A 23,212-nucleotide genomic window follows, 5' to 3' on the forward strand; every position below is an offset into this window, starting at 1 on the left:
GGAACTTCTTCAAAGTCAATTTAAGTTGTTTTGAAGTGAATACAAAAAACTTTGAAGTAAAAATAAAAAATTCAGAGAGTTATAATTAAGAAACATTTCACAACTTAAATGAGAAACTGCAAGTGATTGAGTAAAAAAAGAGGAAAAATAATTCAATATCAGTTATGCATACGTGTCATATTTAGAGAGGAACAATACACCAAATTTAATATGCTAATAGATTATCAAAATTTAAGCCCTAGAAGTAAGCGAGTTTTTTACTAGAAGATGAATCTTGTTAAATCGTCAATTTTGATCGTTTATTTAATATTACATCGAGTCTCCATGTTTATAATCGGTTCATAGGTTCATATGCAGAGCGACGACATGGGCTGTTTGAACCAGATAGCATGCTAACTCCTAACCCGATCACTTAAGTCAGTCGATTTGGTCCAATATTAAGAACATTGAAGAAGGTCGTGGACAAATCTGAGTTTGTTGATCTTTAATGGCAGTACTATGATACATGGTCATGGATGTGTGTTCTGCACTAACGTTGTTTTCTGCAATAAAATTGCAAAACATTTTTAGTGTACAATGTGTACAATGTTTTGAACTAAATCAGAGTCCATCTCCATCGCTACTTTGTTATTCCTTCTTGAAGAACCAACGGTTCGTGCGATTTCTTCCAACGACACGACGATTACAAACTATAAGTAAAATCACTAGGCTGAAAGTTGATTTTCATGTCTTTTCAGGATTCGAGATTCTAAAGCCTCTGAATTTTTTTGATAACTCTCATGACACTTATAGAGTATCCAAAAAATAATGAAATATCTTCCAGTAAAATCAATACTTATGATCCTTGTTTGGCATTAATAACAATGCAGAGATCAATTTAGCAGTGGCAAGACAAAAAAGGGAAATTCCAATATTGCGATGTAAATTGAATTGAATCATTTCATTTTTTGTCTCTAATAGCATGTTTATATTCAAATTTATGACAATGCTATTTTCTTTTATGTTTAAAATATGTTCAAATTATGTCTATCTTTTTTTAAAAGGACAAATTATGTCGATATTTTTTTTCAACCATAAATTATGTCGATTTATTATGTCCAAATTATGTTAAAGTTATGTCCATCAACGACATGTTAAAGTTATGTCCATCGTGGATAAAAAAAATGAAACAAAAAAGTTTTATAGGATAAAAATATCTTTTTTTTTTAATATAGATTGGTCTAACCTTAAAATCACTCTTACATTTACTTTTCATCGCTTATCATTTTCTTGTCTGATGGAGAGCAAATTGATCAGAACCCTAAAATCACTCTTATGTTCATTTTTCATCTGCTTCTCCCTGCCGCTGCTGCCCGATCTCCCGTTCGAACTGGTGGCAGAGATTCTGTGCAGGCTTCCCGTGAAGCTCCTCGTACAACTTCGATGTCAGAGTAAGTCCCTCAATACCCTAATTTCTGATCCCAAGTTCGTGAAGAAACACCTTCGCCTATCAACGAAGAGCCACCACCACCAACTCATCATACCCTACCTAGATAATAAGTATGTGTCAAGGGTAAACTCTTACCCACTAAACTCCATAATGGGTAAATTCACCCAACAAGACTTTCCTTATGGTGGGAAACACTTTAAGGACGGAGCATACCATAATATAGTTGGCTCTTGCAATGGAATCATTTGTTTGGTTCTGGCTCTAACACGACGAAGCGAACTTGTTTTGTGGAACCCTACCATTAGAAAATTCAAAAGATTGTTGTCTTTCGAAACTCCAAGCGACGCTTACGGTTCTACTTTGTTTGGCTTTGGATATGATCATATTATTGATGTTTACAAGATACTTGCTGTTTCTTTCTATCGATGTGGTAAAAACATTTTCAAAACTCAAGCAAGGGTTAATACCGTGGGTACTGATTCTTGGAGAATGATTCATGGGGAGTTACCTTTATCAAATGGTCGTTATGAAATGATGAGCGCACTTAATTGGATTGCATATAGGGCTGATGGTGATAATAGTGTTATTTCTCTTGATTTGGTGAATGTGTCGTGTAGAGAGCTTTTGCAGCCTGACTATGGAGGGGAGTCTGCGCCTGACGTGATCTTGAGTGTCTTGAGGGATTGTTTGTGTATCTTTGCACATACTCACCAATTTTCTAGTGTTTGGTTGATGAAGGAATATGGAAATGAAGAGTCTTGGACTAAATTGTTTCATGTTCCTTACATGGAAGAAGATCCTTTCCATCCTTTTCATGGCAAACCACTATGGATTTTTGAGGATGACAAAGTGCTAATGGAATATACATCATTGCAGAACCAGAAAACGAATATTTCAAAAGTCTTGGCCATTTATGATTTCAAAAGTGGTACTTTTAAGGGTCCAAATATTTCAAATGCCGGTGTTTGGAATGACCCTGAAGTTTGCACCGAGAGTTTGATATCACCTGATTTTTAATGTGAGGATGTCAATGTGGTGCTAAGTGGCTTGAGCTAGATTCAATGGCAACTTATGTGTTAATTTTTCGTTTATGTTACTTATTTTATACTTATTCTAATTATTACCAATGACTCTATTTATCATTGTAAGTTAATGGTTGATTGTATCAGTAGCTTGAGACATTGCTATGTTATTCGTGCGTTTGGAATCAAAGTACTTATGTACACAAAAATTCATTTCCATACGCTGGTAGAATACTTCAATTAGTACAATATCCATTTGAATTCGCTTTCACCAAAATCACTGCTATCACCTGAAGAAATAGCAGAACAATTGACTTTGCTAGACTTACATTTCCTCTTTTTTAACAACATTGTTGATCAAGTTGTATCAAAATTGGTTGCGAGTGTTTTAGGTGCAGGGACTATGGTTGACTTTGTTTTTTCTGATTTAATATTTCTGTCATATTTGTATCAAACGCTTCACTGTGTTTTTGTATTGCATGTGCTCAACATAATTGTATCTTAGTAACATCTTAGTAAACTCTTCACTGTGTTGATGTTGTAATTTTTGTTGTGATTTTGGCTTGTTATTGTTGCTTGATCCTCTTATGTGTAAGACAGTTCTAACATTGCAGCAAAGTTTGTTTGTCTCCGAACAAAACTAATCAAGACCTCATAAAAGGGCCAGTAATTGAATCAAGGTCTCCAATAACACCATCCACAGCTAGTTTACAATCTAGTTCTACGGTTACTCTTTGGAGTTCCAACAGAGCCATGACTTCCGCTTCGTGTACACATTCCGGTATCAAACAGCCCATTTGCTTTGAAAATTGCCGCGTTGAAACTGCACTTATGCTCGCTTGCCGCCGGTTTAGTCCACTTTACTTTTTTGCCCCCATTTGATGCACTGTGTTTTATGCGTAGCTACTGCCCCTCGATTAGCACCACCTTCGCCATCTAAACTGCTACCGCAACTGGTTTTTTGTGATTTTCCCATGTGTTCTCATTACAACGACGCCATATACACCAGAACATCATCGCGAAAACCTTCTGTTTCTGCACTTGCAGCCCCTGCAATATGGGAAAAAAAATACCTCAATAAAACTTGCCAAATGCCTGCCTCTTGCCAAATGCCTGCACTTACATCCGAAAAACAGGTGCCACACATTTTCTTCGTAACTCATACATCAGCCAAGTAAACGGACACGAGACGTTCTTCCTCCGCAGGTAATCGTCAAAAAGAATTTCTAAACCATCAAACTTTGATAAAAAAAAAATACTTAAATCATTTATGCAGTAACATTTATATTAATTTATTTCATTTATATAAATTTATTTTTATCAAAATAAATACTGTAGTTTTCGTATTTGATAATTGCATAAGATGTATTCTACGAGTATAAACAATACCACAGTTGGGTCTTAATTCCTATAAAGATAGGTCAGAGATAATCGTTATTTTTAGCAGTTGAGGGTGAATAAAACCGTGTTTCTTCAATTGTGCAATATTTTAGAACAAAATTATGGCCTTATACCAACAAAGATATGGATGATGAATATTTCATTTATTTTTCAAAATCTTGATTTAGAGTACCATACTGATGTACTTGATACTATAGTCGAGGATATCGCATGAGGGGAAAATGGAACGAGTCATATATAGCATTAGACACGACATACACAAAATCAATTAATGAGTGTAATGGATTTTGAAACGATAACTATCAAATAAACATAAGAAATTATTAATTTTCAATGCATAACCTTAATGGTGTTAATCATAAATTATAAAATCCAAAATTAACATGGTATTTGCACCCTTCGTTATCCAGCTCAATGCTGATGAATTTCAATTTTTGTTTATTCTTAATGTACTCTTGCTTTTCACCAACACCGGTAAGAAGACCAATGACATTGAGAAAAAAATAGTGTTTTAAAAATTACAAAAAAAAGCACACATAGTTATCCATTAAAATTAAATGAATTGTCATTTTTTTTTTCATAGTTAGTCGAATCACTTGATGTCCATAGTCTGAGAACTCTTGCAAAAAAGCACCACTTGCTTTTGTTGTTGTTAATGTTAATGACAGAATCATTGTTGGGAGCCATTTAGAAATTTAGAAAATAAAGGAATTCTATAAGAATGATTGAGTGGCACAAAATCGAAAAAGTATGATAACTACTTATAGCGCGAGTGGTAGACAAATTTGTGGTAGACAAATTTACGTTGAGGTAGAAGTTGTAAAGTGATTAAATTAAATTTTAGTCAACAAAATTTTACGGTGACTTTTTATAATGAAAAAATTGATTCAAAATGGTATTCATTCATTCAAATCGAGAGATTACATCATTCAACACCGCTAAAAGCGTAAAGGATGAATCTGCGATCAAACTCACAGCATCCAAGTTAATAGCATATCACGGCATAATGCCTACAAAAATATATGAATAAATTAAAGTCACCGGAATATCCATTGCCTCCGCATCTGCAATGTTGACGCCCAAATCTTTGATTTAATAATAAATCTTTTAATATGAATCAAATGAACACCGCAAGAAGACATAAAATCAAACAACGCCGCACAAGACGACGAACAACAAACCACCACACTTAGATAATAAAAAAACCTAGATCTATGTGAAAATCACTTATTTAGACTGAAATAAAGAAAAAAATATGAAGAAGGGTGATTTCAGGTCAAGAATTGACCCTAAACCACCCCTCAATGAAGAAACTAGAAGAGAAAGAAAACTAGGGTCGGCTTGTTGGATAGGGTTGTTAATGAAAAAATTGATTTAAAAATTCATTTTATGGCAATATGCATTTATTAGGCAAATGTATGTTAACGGTCTAACAAATGGCTTTGATATGTCCTTTTCTCGACCGAAGCACAAAAAAAAAAAAAAAAATTCCAGAACGGTTTCAAGACACAGAAAAAATTCATTATTTTTAATGTGAATTTAATAGGCATAGTCAACTTTTGTCTTGTTACGACAAATATTTACGGTTACATTTAACAAAAACAATTAATCACATGTTAATGTGATTTTATTAGCCACATGTCAACATATGATTCTCTTTCAATTGGATTGGTTGCTACAACAACAAAAATTCGTGTGATTAGTATAACAAAAAAAATAATTGTGATTTGTTTTCTAAAAAAAGGACATGTGGCATTGAAGTTATTAGAGGATTTTGGTTTTTTTTTTTTTTTTGACAAATAGAGGATTTTGGTTTGTCATGTGGATTATTCATTTTGAACATTTTCATAGAGGATATGTTTCATCTCCTAGATATCTCTATTAAACTATTTAGATATAAATCCTCTGTCTTTGCCATTTCGTCTATCTACCAAAAAAAAAGATATAAATGCTCTGTAAAGTAATAATACTTGAACTACGGTCTATTTGAATAAAAAAATTATTTAAACGCTTTTGGTACATAGTTTAGAGATTAATTAGAATGCGTGTAAAATTACTTTAAACTGTCAACCAATAGAATTATGCCACATCGTATCATCTTTTAAAATATGTTAATTGAATAAAAAATAAACCTAAAATTACAAGTAATTACACATGTGTGCAAACCATCGGTTCTTGGTGCTTGATGGTAACTAACATAACACTCATGAGCATCTTAACATAGATGTAAGATTTTTTATCTGTAATCGGAGAGAGTATAATATTATTTAGGTAATTGTTAAATCGGGCATCAGCATACTAAAATTACATTCCAATTAAGTCGAATCATCCTCTTATTCTTTGATTGAATATCATTTTGTTTTTGTCAAAAAAAAAATCAATTTTTTCATTATAAAAAGCCACAGTAAAATTTCATTGACTACATTTTACAATTTCTACCTCAACGTAAATTTGTCTACCACTCGCGCAATAAGTAGTTATCATACTCTACGATTTTGTGCCACTCAATCATTCTTATAGAATTCCTTTATTTTCTAAATTTTTAAATGGCTCCCAACTATGAATATGTCATTAACATTAACAACAACAAAAGCAAGTGGTGCTTTTTTGCAAGAGTTGTCAGACTATGGACATCAAGTGATTCGACTAACTCTAAAAAACCAATGACAATTCATTTAATTTTAATGGATAACTATGTGAGCTTTTTTTGTAATTTTTAAAATACTCTATTTTTTTCTCATTGTCTTTGGTCTTCTTGCAGGTGTTGGTGAAAAGCAAGAGTACATTAAGAATAAACAGACATCGAAATTCATCAGCATTGAGCTGGATAACGAAGGGTGCAAATACCATGTTAATTTTGAATTTTACAATTTATGATTAACACCATTAAGGTTATGCATTGAAAATTAATAATTTCGTGTTTATTTGATAGTTATCGTTTCGAAATCCATTACAGTCATTAATTGATTTTGTGTATCCTAATTTACTACAATACGCTGACACACCGAACTACTTTAAGGAGCGTGGAATTCTTGCTCCAACTTTAGAATCTGTGCAACAGTTTAATGATTTTGTGCTCTCAAAGATTCCTGGTGAAGAAAAACATTACTACAACTCTGACTCTACCTGTATATCAGATAAAAATAGTGACATGCAAGGGGAATGGTTCACAACTGAGTTCCTAAATGATATCAAATGTTTTCGGCTTCCAAATCATAAATTGACACTAAAGTTAGTGGTCCCAATAATGCTAACGAGGAACAGTGATCAGGCCGTGACTTGTGTAATGGAACAAGACTCAGGGTAAATGTATTTGGAAAGAGTATATAATTGGTGTCACTGTGTTAACTGGAACTAATGTTGGACACAAGGTTTTGATCTCTAGGATGAATTTGGTGCCAAGTGATCTAGGCCTACCGTTTAGGTTTGAAAGGCGGAAATTTCCTTTGTCTATATGCTTTGCAATGACTATAAACAAAAGTCAGGGGCGATCACTTTCACATGTAGGAATCTATCTTCCTAGGCCTGTATTCACTTATGGCCAGTTGTATGTTGCAGTATCTAGAGTCACTTCAAGAAAGGGTATGATGTTTTTGATTTTGGAAGAGGATAACAGGTTGTGCACGTCGGCATCAAATGTGGTTTACAGGGAAGTTTTTGACAATGTTTAAAAGTTGCACCCCAAGTACTTTCTCAGGTATTCTTTATAGTTTTGGTTATTATGTCTTTGAACTAATCTAACTATGAAATAAAAATATTCAATAACAATATCATGTCCAATACTTCAAATAAAAGCATTTAGACGTATTGAATGTAACTTCTTACCTCAAATCCTAAAGTAAGCCTTTCTACTTCAAAGGAGGCCAAGGTGGGTGATGTGGGGGTTCTCAATTCAACGGTTACCATTTGGAACTTGACTTGGAGGCATCTACTTTTTGTTTGGGAGAATGAGTTGGTTACGGCTCTTCTTCAAGATTTGGATGGTTTTAGAGGGTCCCTAGAGGATGATGCTTGGTTGTGGAAATTGGATGTTAATGGCTGTTTCACGGTGAAATTTATGTATAAGAAATTGGAGAAGATGTCGGTAGGGGAAACTTTCGCGTCGGCTGCGGATAGGAGGGTATTTACACATATTTGGAGAAGTCCGGCTCCATCCAAAGTGATAGCCTTTTCGTGGAAATTGCTTCACAATAGAATTCCGACGAGAGTGAATTTACGGCATCGGAATGTTCTACCCTTAGAGATGTCGGTGAGTTGTGCTTTATGTGAAGGAAATCCTGAGACGTCGAATCATTTGTTCATCCACTGTGTCTTTGCGAGGGATGTATGGAGGGGTGTGTGCAGGTGGCTGGAGGTTGTTTTGGATAGTCCGCATAATGTCTTCTTGTTGTGGGAGAGCTGGAATGAGATGGTGGTTAACATTAAAATTCGTAAAGGTTTTCGTTTGATTTGGCATGTTGTGGTGTGGAGTTTATGGAGTGTGCGCAATGATCGAATCTTTAACGATGCAATCTGTGGTGTGGAGGAGGTGGTGGAGGCGGTGAAGGTGTTGTCGTGGAGATGGTCTTTAAGTCGGTTGAAGGCGCCGGCGTGTCTGTTTTATGAGTGGTGTTGGAACCCAAAGGCGTGCCGTTTGCGATAAAGGAATGGCGTGTTGTGTAGCAGGGCTGTTAGGACGGTTGTGAGGCTGGGGTATGCGGTGTTTTTGCTGCGCTTGTTGCAGCTTCTGTGCATATGGTAGCCTCACTGATTTTCTGTTTTACTGCTATGTAGTTTTCTGTTTCTGCTGCCTGCTTTTTTTTTTGGCCTCGTTTGGATTCTGTTTTGTTGAGTTTTTACTGGTTTTTGTTGGCTTCTGGTGGGTGTGGGGTTACTGCTATATCAGTACCCTTTGTATTTCTATATTGGTTGTCCGCGAGTTTTGTTTGTGCTTCTTGCACACACTCGTGAATAAATAAATTTAGCCGTTTCTAAAAAAAAAAAGCCTTTGACAAAACCTACCTACGAACATTGATTTCAAATTTACGTCTAATAAAGCTGAAAATGATAGGGTTGACATTTTATCAATGATCAAGTTGTAAAGCAAGATTTAAAATTACTAATAATTCACTTAGAAGCAGTGCTAACGTTTACCTGCTAATTCATGTCTTTGATGGACAAAATTTGGCAACCTCCTGACCATCACTTGGCTTCTTTGTAGGAATATCTGAATTCTCACTTGCATATGGGACTGCCATGGACTTTGGAAACTGAAAAGGAAACAAAGTGAAGAGAGGTATTCCACCCGTGTTCAGCTGCAACGAGAACAGTTACCGTAGGCTAACATTTGTATTATACATGGATATCATGTCATATGCGACAATATCTGAAACTAGCATTCAACAATTTACGTAGAAAATAGCTGAATGCTTTTCATTGATAATCTGAGTGCATTATATACATCAATTTGCTATCATTTTTTTTAATGACTAATGAATACAAAATGAATGACTAATTAATACAAATAATACCTATTATTGTTCTTTATATAATACAGATTCTATGATTAAGTAACATATATTCTATCAGTATACATATTTTATTTTACTTTTAAAAAAACAGATGTCTATTACCTACAGAAAATTTTCTGTTTCATTTTTTGTCTCTAATATTATGTTTATATTCACATTTTTTGTCTCTAACAGCATGTTTATCACCTACAGAAAATTTCTTTTACGTTTAAGATATGTTCAAATTTTATGTCTATCTTTTTTTAGAAGGACAAATTATGTCGATTTTTTTTTAAACAACAAATTATGTTGAATTATTATGTCCAATTTATGTTAAAGTTATGTCCATCAACGACATGTTAAAGTTATGTCCATCGTGGATAAAAAATGAAACAAAAAAGTTATATAGGATGAAAATATTTTTTTTGTTAATATTGATTGGTCTAACCCTAAAATCACTCTTACTTTCACTTTTCATCACTTCTCATTTTTTATCTGATGGAGAGCAAGTTGATCAGAACACTAAAATCACTCTTATGTTCACTTTTCATCTGCTTCTCCCCACCGCCGCTGCCCGATCTCCCATTCGAATTGGTGGCAGAGATTCTGTGCAGGCTTCCCGTGAAGCTCCTCGTACAACTTCGATGTCAGAGTAAGTCCCTCAATACCCTAATTTCCGATCCCAAATTCGCGAAGAAACACCTTCACCTATCAACAAAGAGCCACCACCACCAACTCATCATACCCTACCTAGATGATAAGTGTGTGTCAAGGGTAAACTCTTACCCTCTAAACTCCGTAATGGGTAAATTCACCCAACAAGACTTTCCTTATGGTGGAAGACACAATAAGGGCGGAGCATACCATAGTATAGTTGGCTCTTGCAATGGAATCATTTGTTTGGCTCTGGCTCTAACACGACTAAGCGAACTTGTTTTGTGGAACCCTACCATTAGAAAATTCAAAATATTGTTGTATTTTGAAACTCCAAGAGACGCTTGCAGTCCTACTTTGTTTGGCTTTGGATATGATCATACTATTGATGTTTACAAGATGCTTGCTGTTTCTTTCTATCGATGTGGCGGTAAAAACATTTTCAAAACTCAAGCAAGGGTTAATACCGTGGGTACTGATTCTTGGAGAATGATTCAGGGGGAGTTACCTTTATCAAATGGTCGTTATGAATTGTTGAAATTTGTGAGTGGTGCACTTAATTGGATTGCATATAGGGCTGATGGTGATAATAGTGTTATTTCTTTTGATTTGGTGAATGAGTCGTGTAAAGAGCTTTTGCAGCCTGACTATGGAGGGGAGTCTGTGCCAGACGTGATCTTGAGTGTCTTGAGGGATTGTTTGTGTATCTTTGCACGTACTCGCCAATTTTCTAGTGTTTGGTTGATGAAGGAATATGGAAATGAAGAGTCTTGGACTAAATTATTTTGTGTTCCTTACATGCAAGAAGATCCTTTCCATCCTTTTCATGGCAAGCCACTATGGATTTTTGAGGATGACAAAGTGCTAATGGAATATATGTCATTGCTGGCAATTTATGACTTCAAAAGTGGTACTTGTAAGTGTCCAAATTTTTCAAAAGCCTGTGTTTGGAATAACTCTGAAGTTTGCACCGAGAGTTTGATATCACCTGAGAGTTTGATATCACCTGATTTTTAATGTGGTGCTAAGTGGCTTGAGCTAGATTCAATGGCAACTTATGTGTTAATTTTTCGTTTATGTTACTTACTTTATACTTGTTCTAATTATTACCAATGACTCTATTTATCATTGTAAGTTAATGGTTGATTGTATCAGTAGCTTGAGACATTGCTATGTTATTCGTGCGTTTGGAATCAAAGTACTTATGTGCCAACTACTTCGTTCTGGTGTGAAAGCATAATTGTTAAGTAGATTAATTAGTATAATTTGTCTATTATCCTTTTTTTCTTTCATTTCATCATATTGACTTATATGTTTTGTTTCCTGGCGGAGGTTAAATTACCAGTGGTTTGAAGTGAATTATACTATTATTGAGAAGCCTAGCTTTGATTCCAGCCCTTATCAAATTTGGTTGCTTGTTTTGAGTGTTTTAGGTGCTTGTGCTCAAACTCTTCGCTTCGTTTAGTATTGCTTGTGCTCAACATAATTGTATCTTAGTAACATCTTAGTAAACTCTTCACTGTATTGATGTTGTAATTTTTGTTGTGATTTTGGCTTGTTATTGTTGCTTGATCCTCTTAAATGTAAGACAGTTCTAACATTGCAGCAAAGTTTGCTTGTTCCGAACAAAACTAATCCTATACCTTTCATTTGCAACACTAGTTTACAATCTAGTTCTATAGTTACTCTTTGGAGTTCCAACAGAGCCATGACTTCCGCTTCGTGTAGTTCCAGAATTCCCAGAAGACAACGTCTTGGCTTTTATGAATTCTCCTATCGTTTCTGATACACATTCCGGTACCATACAGCCCATTTGCTTTGAAAATTGCTGCGTTGACACTACACTTTTGCTCGCCTGTCGCCCCTTTAGTCCACTTAACATTTTTGCCTGTATTTGCTGCACTGTGTTTTATGTGTAGCTTCTGCCACTCGATTAGCACCACCAGCGACATCTGAACTGCTGCCGCCACTGGTTTTTTGTGATTTTCCCATGCGTTCTCATTACAACGACACCATATACACCAGAAAATCATCGTGAAAACCTTCTGCTTCTGCACTTGCAGCCCCTAAAATATTTTCCAAATGCCCTCCTCTTACCAAAGTTCTTCTGCATAGTTAAATCCGAAAACAGGTGCACTCTTTTTCTTCATAACTCTCATACATCAGACAAGTAACACTGACCGGACACAAGATGTTCTTCCTCCGCAAGTAATCGTCAAAAAGTACTTGTAAACCATCAAACTTTGATGAAAAATACTTTAATGATTCATGTTGTAACATTTATATTAATTTATTTTTATCAAAGTAAATAATGTAGTTTTCATATTTGATAATTGCGCAAGATGTCTTCTACGAGGATAAACAATACCACAGTTGGGTCTTAATTTTATATAGATAGCCGACATGTCAGAGATATGGATGATGAATATTTCATTTATTTTTGAAAATCTTGATTTAGAGTACAATACTCATGTACTTGATACTATAGTCGAGGATATCACATGAGAGCAGTCATGTCAAGGTAGTGAGGGAAAAATGTAATAACTCAGATACACCATTAGACACATGATATCTAGAACTATAAACTTTTATGACATAAGTTTTCATGTGATAAGCTCTTGTACCATAGTTCAATATAACTTTATCCCTTTATAGAAGATTTATAACTAAATAGTTTAATAGAGGTATTTAGGAGATGAAACATATAGACTTGCACATAATCCATTTTTCTGGTTCACAAAATTAGTGTTCGGAGGCATCATGTGATAGTACATGCATTCTGACTATATTGCCACTACAATACAATTACATATCAATTCTTCAAAAAAAAAAAAAAAAAAACAAAAATACTATTACATATCACTTGTCGTACTCCAATAACTATTTTTTCTTTGTTATGAATATTATAAATGGATGTACATATAGCAAATTTGTTAATGGGTCATACTACTAGGTTATTGGGTTTAGTTCATAAACTACTCTATTTCCCTATAAATAGAGCTCATTTGTAACATTCATTAATACATCATTGAATCAGAATACTTCTCCCTATTCTCTCTTCTAATTAACTAAGAAGGTATATGAATCTTTTCAATCTATTATAATAAGTTACTTTTGTATCGATGATCATAGGCTACAATTACAATTCCATCAAATGGAATTAGTGCCTTGTAGATACACATAATTGTTGTTATGCAAATTATAGTGTTTATTTATTTTAATTCAACATTCATGCATCCCTGAAGGACTGCTTAAAAAGAAACAAAGAAACTCAATTTTCAAATGATTTCCTCCTGAAGAATTCAACACTAGTGCATCCATGAAGGATCGCTAAAATTAAATATTTTTTTTCTAATGAATATTTGATGAATTCAACAGTGATGCATCCCTGAAGGATTGTAAATAATTTACCAAATTTAGTATATAGTTCTTGAAGAACTCTAAAAAAAAAAAAAATTAATAAACATACATCCCTGAAGGATTGCAAAAGTACTACAATTTTCATTATTATCATGTACGTTTGGTTCTTGATGTTTAGTTCAATATTTGTGTATTTTAATTTTGTGATGAATAATATTTGAATGTGCATGAATGACTACCATTTTTAAATCTACGATATCAGGGTTGCATAACTTTTTCTATAACAAACCAATGATGCAATCATGTTACAGGTAATCACAGTTTTCCATTTTGACATGAACAAAGTTTTTCATTTTGATATGAGCAAAAATTATGGAACAAATAAATTAAAAATGGACACGTAATGATAATTAGATCACAATTTTTATGGAACAAACAAATCAACGGACTCGTAATGTTTTCTTGTTGCATTTATCACATACGAAATAGCATCAATTATTTTGTAGTAATTATTTTATAAATTAATAAATTAATTAATATTAAATCAAGAAGTGTTTATCAACACTGATGATACAATCAAGTTCATATAAAACATGACACGTAATTAGAATACATTTTATGGAACAAATAAATAAAGATAGACACCTAATATAACACATTTAGAAACAAATCAGCATTTTTTATTTTTTTTTCCAAACCGATTACTGGAAAAACATAACACAAATATAACACATATTTTGCATAGTTATATAACACAAATTGAATAGCATTCGCTTTCATTTCACAGTGTGGTCAATCTTGCCATTTTTACTAAGGAAGTTATTATCGAATCATATCGGCCAATAGAATTGGGAATCATGATTAGAAATCACTCTTAACTTATTAACTCCAGCCAACTTGTGACGATGGTTATGTTGTCAGAACCTTGTGTAGCAAGAGAAAACCGATAATTTAGTCGGGCATTAAAAATCAGTTAGTAGCGACAGATGTTGCAAACTAAGGTGAGAAGTGCAGTAGAACTATTTGTGTTTTTCTCAGGTGAATATCTAAATTTCGAGGACGAAATTTTCTTAAGGGGTAGAGTGTAACATCCCGCAAATTCTAAAATTGATTGCAGCATCAGTTGAGCATGTCGGGAAAGAAATAATTATGAAGGCGTAATTATAACAAGGAAAATTTAACATGTAGTATCGGTTAAACACACACATGTTCAATTATCAGTATCAGTTTTAGTGTGACTTAGCGAGACTTTCAATGAAAAGGGTATTTTGGTAATTGTTGAGTAAGTGTAAAAAGCGATTAAACTCTCTTTTCCTCTCATTTTTCCTTTCTTTTCTCTCTATCAGAAGCTTATTCCTCTCCTCTCTTCTTTACCTCACGTGTTCCTTCCCTTCTTCACCATTCATCCATTAATTGCCAAACCTAGCCAAATGCAACATGCAAGCACAAATTCATGATCATTGGGAATTTGGGAATGTATGTCAGCTTAACCTTTCCTCCTCCTTCTTAACTGGCCGAAATTAATGCCTCCGTCACAACATGATAAGTTCCTCTATAAGTGAATTATTGCAGAAATCACTTATGATAAGTTCCTCATAATTAGAGCCCACCTTGGGATACTTTTTGATCATTTGTGTGTGTATAATTGGATCTTGATTATGTTAGGTTGTTGCTGTAGAGTTGGATTGAAAATTGGGTTGTTATGGATGTTTGTATGGCTGGGTTGTTGGCTAAAATGAGTTGTTATGGTTAATAGTGATTATGCTTGAACATTTGAAATGAGAGTAGAAATTCGTATGGACATTTTCACTCAGATCTTTTTCTGTGCAAAATGGAATTGAATTATTGTAGAATTTTTAGATTCTTCGTTAAATCCCCTTCAAATCGGATATAAGTTTCGTATCATTCGGAGTAGAAATGAATTCGGGAGACGCGTTTGAAGTTGGTTATTGCTGCAGAAAAATGCTTACGAGTTTTGGGTAAGGGCTCCACTAAAACAGTAAGAACTCTCTCCCTGTAACTCCGATTTGTGTGGTTATTGTTTCTGTCGATAGCTAACGGAATTTATGACATTTTGGTACCTGTTTCGTGAATTTTGGGTCAGTATTGAGGTCTGCAGACGATTTTGAAGTTGTAGGCAGAAGTAGGGTTTGTTAATTGATGAAGGTTAAGATATTGCATAACTATTGGTGCTGGAGCTGTTTGCTTGATGTGCTAAAGGTTGAGTGCTTAGAATGTCTAATGGAATTATGTGTGAGCTGCTGGAAATGATTTTGGTGAGTTCCTAGTGGTTAGTTCCCTCCTTGGGTAAATTATGTGTGATTGTGAGCAAACTATGACTTTGATTATTTGCATGATAGATAGAATTTCCCCATGTAATGTGTAGTACTGACTGTGTTTATGTTTGGTTTACATGCTTAAAAATAATGACTTTTGATTCAATAGTGTTGATTTAAGCAATTTTGATAAGTTTGAAAGAGAAGAGTGGTTATGGCATGCTGAAAAATAGAATTCTGGACTGATGAAAATTTTGGAATGATGAGACATATGGTAATCGATTTCCTACCAATGGTAATCGATTACTAGCTTTCAAAATGTAAAATTTGTATGCCAAATCACCAAAATTGCTTCTTAATTCACATTAAACCTGCTCCAAACTTGTCCTCAACACCAATTGAGTCTTTTAAGAGCAAACTAAGCTATAAACATGGTTAATACTTAATACATTACAAGACTTCGATTTAGATAATCGAATCTAGAACAATCAGAATAGTCAGAGCATATTAGATATATGCATAGAATTATCATACGTATGTTATAGAATATAGTACAGACATTGCATTAGATATACATACAGTAAATACTTATCAGTTAAAGCTATGAAACGGAGCGGGGCAAACCTGGGTAACATAAGAACTTCAGTTAAAAGGAAAATCCAAAATGTTTCTGTAAATGCTTATAGGTTGTGTCCCTCTGCAGACTCTGGGTTCCGCCGGATGAGATTCTCCCCGCAAAGGAAATCTACACAACGATTATAGTTAGAGGAGTTCCAGTGACTAGCCTCAGATAGGAATTTTCACCGGATTATAGTGGTATGGTGACCGGGTTTACTCCCCTCAGGATCCATTCCGTAAAATGAACCCAGATAATATGGTTTATTCAACACTAACCTTCTAACATTAATATGAAAACAATATATGAATATGATTATGCATCATAATAGACTTATGATAGAGCACTGTAACGATCCTAGTTCTCCCCTGATCGTTCAGTATGTAGAACATAACTGTATAAACCCAAATGGGTTGAGTTTAGTCAGACGGCGATCGTAGGTTTCCCCCGATATTGCCTACAGCCTAGGATAGGTGGAACTCACTGAGACATCCTGTCTCATCCCAATCCATTTATTTATTTTACAGATCAGCAGGTTGCTCGTAGCAAGATGTAGCAGGTATGTAGCTGAATGGATCATCGTCAAAATGCTCGTTCGTACCAGTTTCAGATTAGCTATTCATGTAATCAAATATGTATTAGATATATGTATTTGACAGTTGGTATTTTATCAGATGTACGAACTTATTGATGTATATATTTATTCGATCAAAATTATGTTGTAAATTTAATGTATCCAGTACTAAGTTAACGCACATGCTAAATATTCTAGATAAATTTAGTATGGGTGTTACAATATCTCATTTTCATCTTCAGAGTCTGATTCAGGTTCAGCTTCTGAAGTCACTGTAACCACTAACCCCTTAGTTACATTTGCTTCATCTCCAGCTTCTTCCTTGTCAGACCCAGATTCACTATCTAAATATTCTCAGGTGGCCATTAAACTTTGCTTAATCTGTCTTCTATACTTATTGGGGGGTTTCTTGGACTTCTCCTATGATTTCTCCTTCTAAACATCAGGACAGTCAGCAATGAAGTGTCCAAGCTTCTTATAGTTGAAGCAAGCTTTATGATCTTCTTTCTTGGAACCTTTGTAACCACTGCTTCTGCTCAAGAACTTCTTGTTCTTCTTAGCCAAATACTGAAGCTTGTTTGAAAGCATTGCCATCTTCTCAACAACAACAGAATCTTCATCAGAATCTCCATCAGATGACTCTTCTTTAGACTCATTTGCATTGAGGGCTTGTGACTGCTTCCCTTACTTCGGCTTCTTAGCAGAATCATGTTCATTGGACTAATCTCATGAGCCTTGAGAGAGCTCATAAGATCTTCAACACTTAGAGTGTTTAAATCCTTAGCTTCCTCAATAGCAGTAACTTTAGCTCTCCATCTAGCAGGTAAGCTTCTTAGAATTTTGCTCACATGATCAGAAACTACATAGCTTGAAGGTGAGAGAGACACAGGGGGGGTTGAATTGTGGCAGTACAATGTATACAATGTAACGAAAAATAAACAAACTTTGAGTAAGCACTTTTCCACTTATTTCTCGCTTTTCTCTTTATCCAGTTTTCTCTCTTTCACTTGATTTTCATCACATTACAAGCATTTATTCAAAAATAGGTCAATCTGTTTGTGTAATTTCTGGGACCGATTCTGTATCAAAGGTTGTTTTTAATACTCCAAATGTTCCTTCCATGCGCCAGGTAATCAAAGGTCCAAACCTGATTAAATTTTGCATCTTATCTTATAATATAAAGTATAGCATCTATACTATATATAAAGAAAACTACCCCTTTCAGCACACTTTTGGGTTGGAATTTTCTTTCCAAAAATACCCTTAATTTTAAATACAAATAGCCAACTATAAAATAACACGTGGATTAATAATCAATGTCACTAATGATCACTGTTAACTTTCTTTTACCACCGTTAACAACCGATCAAACTCACAAAAAGTTTAAAAATTATATTTGCATTCTCTATGTCTCTTCTCATGAATTCAAATAGATCCAGAATTCATCATAGTACCCTCTGATCACATCTCATCACCTCTAAAAAATTAGAAAGTTCCAAAGCTCACGAACTTGATTAATACTTTTGAAGCAACTATTGAATGGAATATCCTTAAGGTCCACTTCATGAATTGAATATCTTTCTGTTTTATCCTTCGAGCAATTTACTTTCCGCCAACATTACAATTCAAGCTTTGTTTTTACTTTTTTTTGTTAGAAGAAAGAATGAATCAGAAATTGAGAAAATCAAAGTTGAACAATAATCACTTATGAAAAAAAATAATCCAAAGTTTATGTCTTTTCCTGCTTTATTTCTCACGAGTCTATGAGTTTTTTTAATTTTTTTTTTAAACAAAAATAATAGCCGATGAAGATTGGACTATAAATCCTCTAAAAAAAATTAGTAACAAACGTGATCAAAAAATATTGTTAAAGATTGAACTTTAAATCCTCTAAAAAAAGATTAGTAACAAACACGAGCAAAAAATAATGTTAAAGATTTGACTTTAAATCCTCTAATAAAAGATTAGTAACAAACGTGAGCAAAAAAAAAGATTAGTAACAAACTAAGCAAAAAATAATGTTAAAAATTGGACTTTAAATCCTCTGATAAAAATATTAGTAACAAACGTGAGCAAAATATTATAATTCAAAATCTTTTAGAAAAAGATTTGTTAGCACTATATTAAATGGACTATAAATCCTCTAAAAAAAGATTAGTAACAAACGTGAGCAAAAAATATTGTTAAGGATTGGACTTTAAATCCTCTAAAAAAATATTAGTAACAAACGTGAGCAAAAAAAAAAAAGATAAGTAACAAACATGAGGAAAAAATAATGTTAAAAATTGGACTTTAAATCCTTTGATAAAAATATTAGTAATAAACGTGAGCAAAATATTATGATTCAAAATCTTTTAGAAAAAGATTTGTTAGCACTATATTAAAAATATTAATAAGTAGGGTTCTCACAGTTCATAGTTCGTTCCCGCATTGTTTAGTTTTTCTCAACCTCTCTCCGCCCTTTGCATCAAAATTCAAAATTAACCTGTAAGTATTTTTTTTCTTTCACGTTACAACTAATCAAAGTTGATTAATTTTATGGATTATTTGACTTTGCTGGTTTATAAGTCATTATGATTCAAATTATTTACGATTAATTTTAAGAATTATTTGACTTTGCTGGTTTATAATTGCTTATACAAACTATGATAGTGTGTTTTTTTTTTATCTATAAGCACACATTTGGGTTGGACTTTTCTTTCCAAAAATACCCTTAATTTTAATTACAAATATCCAATTATAAAATAATACGTGGATTAGTAATCCATGTCACTAATCCTCACCATTAACCCTCTTTTACCTCTGTTAACCAAAGATCAAATTCACAAAAAAACAAGCACAAAACAACAACTCATGTTACTTTTTTATCAGCCGCTTTTATGTTGTACATCTGTGTTGTTCCCCTCAATACAACCGACAAAGATTGTCAAGTATTCATATCCCTTCCATAAAAAACAGTATTCCATATTATTTTATTGATATAAATTACTCATCCTTAGTCCTTGATCAATTGTAACAAACGTGAGTAAAAAATAATGGAAAAGATTGGACTTTAAATCCTCTAAAAAAAGATTAGTAACAAACGTGAGCAAAAAATAATGTTAAATATCGGAATTTAAATCCTCTAAAAAAAATTAGTAACAAACGTGAGCAAAAAATATTGTTAAAGATTGGACTTTAAATCCTCTAAAAAAGATTAGTAATAGACGTGAGCAAAAAAAAATTGTTGAAGATTGGACTATAAATTCTCAAAAAAAAGATTAGTAACAAACGTGAGCAAAAAATAATGTCAAGATTGGACTTTAAATCCTCTAAAAAAAGATTAGTAACAAACATGAGAAAAAAAATAATGTTAAAGATTGAACTTTAAATACTCTAAAAAAAATATTAGTAATTAACAAACGTGAGCAAAAAATAATGTTAAAGATTGAACTTTAAATCCTCTGGAAAAAATATTAGTAACAAACGAGAGTAAAATATTATGTTAAAGATTGGACTTTAAATCCTCTAAAAAAATATTAGTAACAAATGTGAGCAAAAATTAATGTTAAAGGGCAGATCATTCCCAATATCGGAATCTATCTTCCACGACATGTTTTCAGTCATGGTCAATTATATGTAGTTTTATCGAGGGGAGTTTCTCAAAATTCAACAAAAGTTCTCATTAATGAAGGCAAAATAGAAGGAGAAGATGGAGAATTTACGAAAAATGCAGTTTTTAAAGATATTCTTTTATCGTAATCATAACAATGTTTCTTTTACATAAAATTACATTTATACATTTATGTTATGATGTTACTAATTACTATTAGAATAAACAATAAAAGATCATTATTTTTTCTTTATTTTATATGGAGACAAACTAAAATATGTTGATTTAATAAATAATTGTTATATAACTTGACAATATTTTGTTTATAAATCAATATATCAATAATTTCCATTAATATTTAAAAATTTAATCAAAATCATACAAATAAACATAATTAAATAATCACATGCGTTAACGCAGTAGAAATAGCGGACAGACGGGCACGATAGTGCCCGTCTTTCCGCTAGTATTTAATAATTTAAAGCCCTTTTTCCTCATAATATGTGTGTGTATTTATTTGTTTATTTCCATTTGCTATATGTAGGGAGTATTTCAGATGCTTTCTTTATCTGGATCATGTCTTCTGGGTGACAATGATTGTCATCATTGCGAAAATGCAATGTGTTCCATTATATTGACTGATGATAAGGGAAAGGCTTCTAGAAGTGCCCCTGTGAAGTCCCTCATAGCGGCCGGTCCTGTTGGAGTAAGCAAATCTTATTTAATTTATGGAATGAGTAGTGCTATTAACAGTCTTTCCTATTTATTGTACTTCATGTAAGACTTTATGATCAAAATATTAAAACTTACATAAATTTCATTCAGATTATTGCTGCCACTTACATTACTTTCAAGCAAGGAACCGAAGAAAGAGAAGAAAACAGCAGGAGAATCTTCTGCTGCTACTGCTGCTCAAGACGGTAATTCAGACTCCAAAAAGGTTATTAAAGAAGAAGCTTCTAGAATGTTGGTAGAAGGACAAACCGAGTTTCATTTTGCCAAAAACTTCTCCAGCTGCAGATGGGAACATGAATCCAACAACCAATGCAGCAAATGATCAGGAAACACCCTTGAAATGATCAGAACAACTTGTACATGGATTCAGGAATTTAATTTTCATGCTATGCTACACTTTTATGTTATCTATTAATTTTCAGATCAAGCGCATGGTAATTAATTCAAGCTCCAAATCTCATCAAATTAAAATTTGCATCTTATAATATGTAAACTTCTTTTTCTATTTTATAGTATTATTTATTTGTTTGTTTCAATTTGCTACATGCAGGAAAATTCTTTTATGACTTCTTTACCTAAATTATATCTCGGTGGTCAAGATGGTCATCCTTGTCGCAAAAATGCAAGATGCTCCATTTCCTTCATGATCAGTATGGAAACAATTTTGAAAGTGTCGACATGGGTCGCGTCATAGCTGCTGACCCTGTTGAAGTAAGGAAATCATATTAACAATCTTTACTATTGACTAAAATTCATGTCAGGCTTATATTCAAAATGGTAGAACTTAGATTAATTTCTATTGAATAATAAATAGTGTGTTAGAGAAAGTCGCACGCAATTTGTTTTATTAAAAGTGAGTGTATCGAATAAACAATCTTTATCTATTGATTAATCTCCAACAACTCCGCCAGTGGAAGATGGACGCATAATTCCCACAACAACTAGTACTGCAAATGATCAGGACTTGAAGTCTCCTTCTGTAGAGGAGACTTGAAATTAAGTGTTTAATTCTGTAGAAAACCAAAAATTTCTTGATTAATTTTGGAGTATATGTTGTATATATAATCATGAAATGATATTTCGAAAAACCATAATTGTTTCCTTTTCTTTTCAGCTTCTTATTGGAAGGGTGATTATGAATTTAATGCACTCCAAAATATGGTTCCTTGTAGAATAAATGATGATATATTTCAGTTCTAAATAGTTCTGCTATTGATGGTTTCTATAGGATTTATATAGCATTTTTTAAACTCTATGTTTTGCTGTCAAGAAGTTCCTGATTTCATCCTAGATTCTTTTGAAAAAAACAAGTTGGGCTGGACTAACGTTAGAATTTCTTGACCTTGGGAGTTTCGGCCTAGTCCCCTCCCATTTGTAATTTCTCTTTCTTTTTTTAATATAGTTTTGGTTGGTTGCTCTTTGCTTCCAACCTCTTTTTGCTAAAATAAATATATATATATATATATATATATATATAATATATATAGCATTTTTTAAGATATATGTAGTGCAATGATTTCTTACAATATGAATATGTACTGCAATGATTTTTACAGTATTTTTGAAGATATATTATACATATAAATTATTCTGAATTTATTTAAAAAATAATTTGATTGCTTGTTATTATTACTTGAAGAATTTCATAGAATAGAAGTAAATTTATACAATTCAAGATAGGGAATCATGGCCACTAAGAGGCTACACTTTACTGTGTTTGGTAATATACATTTTTACCAGGTTAGTCTAATCCTTGAAAGTATTAAGTGTTGCCAATTTGTCAGTTGATTTGGCAACATAATAGTAATTCATGCCATTACCAACGAACTTATGGGTTGGGATTAAAAAGAGACTTTTTGAGTGAACAATTGCATTTCCAAAAACTAATTAGCATTTTATCTTCTCTCCATCTTCTTATTAGTAAATTAAAATAAACACATATTCTAGAACATGAAAACAATGCTTTTGCAGAAACACATATCAATATTTGTGTTCCGTTGAGAATGATGAAGTCAATTACTGAAACATTATTTGAATTCCTACGTTTGATTGGATGTGAGCTGG

At 33.1% G+C, this 23,212-nt stretch overlaps 2 protein-coding genes, 2 long non-coding RNA genes and 2 pseudogenes across 4 annotated transcripts; all 6 read left to right on the plus strand.

The window, feature by feature from the left end:
* Positions 1–1,276: 1,276 nt before the first annotated feature.
* Positions 1,277–2,446, plus strand: LOC146915380 (F-box/kelch-repeat protein At3g23880-like). Its single transcript, XM_085721340.1, has one exon. It carries the CDS (start codon positions 1,277–1,279, stop codon positions 2,444–2,446), a length of 1,170 nt encoding a protein of 389 aa, XP_085577466.1.
* Positions 2,447–4,235: 1,789 nt separating this feature from the next.
* Positions 4,236–7,756, plus strand: LOC146915381 (uncharacterized; annotated as a pseudogene).
* Positions 7,757–7,930: 174 nt separating this feature from the next.
* On the plus strand, positions 7,931–8,494 carry LOC146915382 (uncharacterized). Its single transcript, XM_085721341.1, has one exon. It carries the CDS (start codon positions 7,931–7,933, stop codon positions 8,492–8,494), a length of 564 nt encoding a protein of 187 aa, XP_085577467.1.
* Positions 8,495–9,839: 1,345 nt separating this feature from the next.
* Positions 9,840–10,842, plus strand: LOC146915383 (F-box/kelch-repeat protein At3g23880-like; annotated as a pseudogene).
* A 4,313-nt stretch (positions 10,843–15,155) lies between these two features.
* On the plus strand, positions 15,156–17,031 carry LOC146915384 (uncharacterized). The gene is made up of 2 exons (XR_015013322.1): positions 15,156–15,631; positions 16,775–17,031. It is a non-coding gene; the product is annotated as an uncharacterized LOC146915384 (long non-coding RNA).
* Positions 17,032–20,957: 3,926 nt separating this feature from the next.
* LOC146915385 (uncharacterized) lies at positions 20,958–22,398 on the plus strand. The gene is made up of 2 exons (XR_015013323.1): positions 20,958–21,119; positions 21,239–22,398. It is a non-coding gene; the product is annotated as an uncharacterized LOC146915385 (long non-coding RNA).
* The last annotated feature ends 814 nt before the right edge of the window (positions 22,399–23,212 follow it).

This window comes from Medicago sativa, chromosome 6 (genome assembly GCF_051527215.1).
Source record: "Medicago sativa cultivar Bolivia chromosome 6, Bolivia_mono, whole genome shotgun sequence".
Taxonomy (NCBI): domain Eukaryota; kingdom Viridiplantae; phylum Streptophyta; class Magnoliopsida; order Fabales; family Fabaceae; genus Medicago; species Medicago sativa.

Excerpts from the sequence above, each read along its gene's own strand:
- LOC146915380 (XM_085721340.1), top strand. The coding sequence starts at position 1,277 with ATGGAGAGCAAATTGATCAGAACCCTAAAATCACTCTTATGTTCATTT.
- LOC146915382 (XM_085721341.1), top strand. The coding sequence starts at position 7,931 with ATGTCGGTAGGGGAAACTTTCGCGTCGGCTGCGGATAGGAGGGTATTT.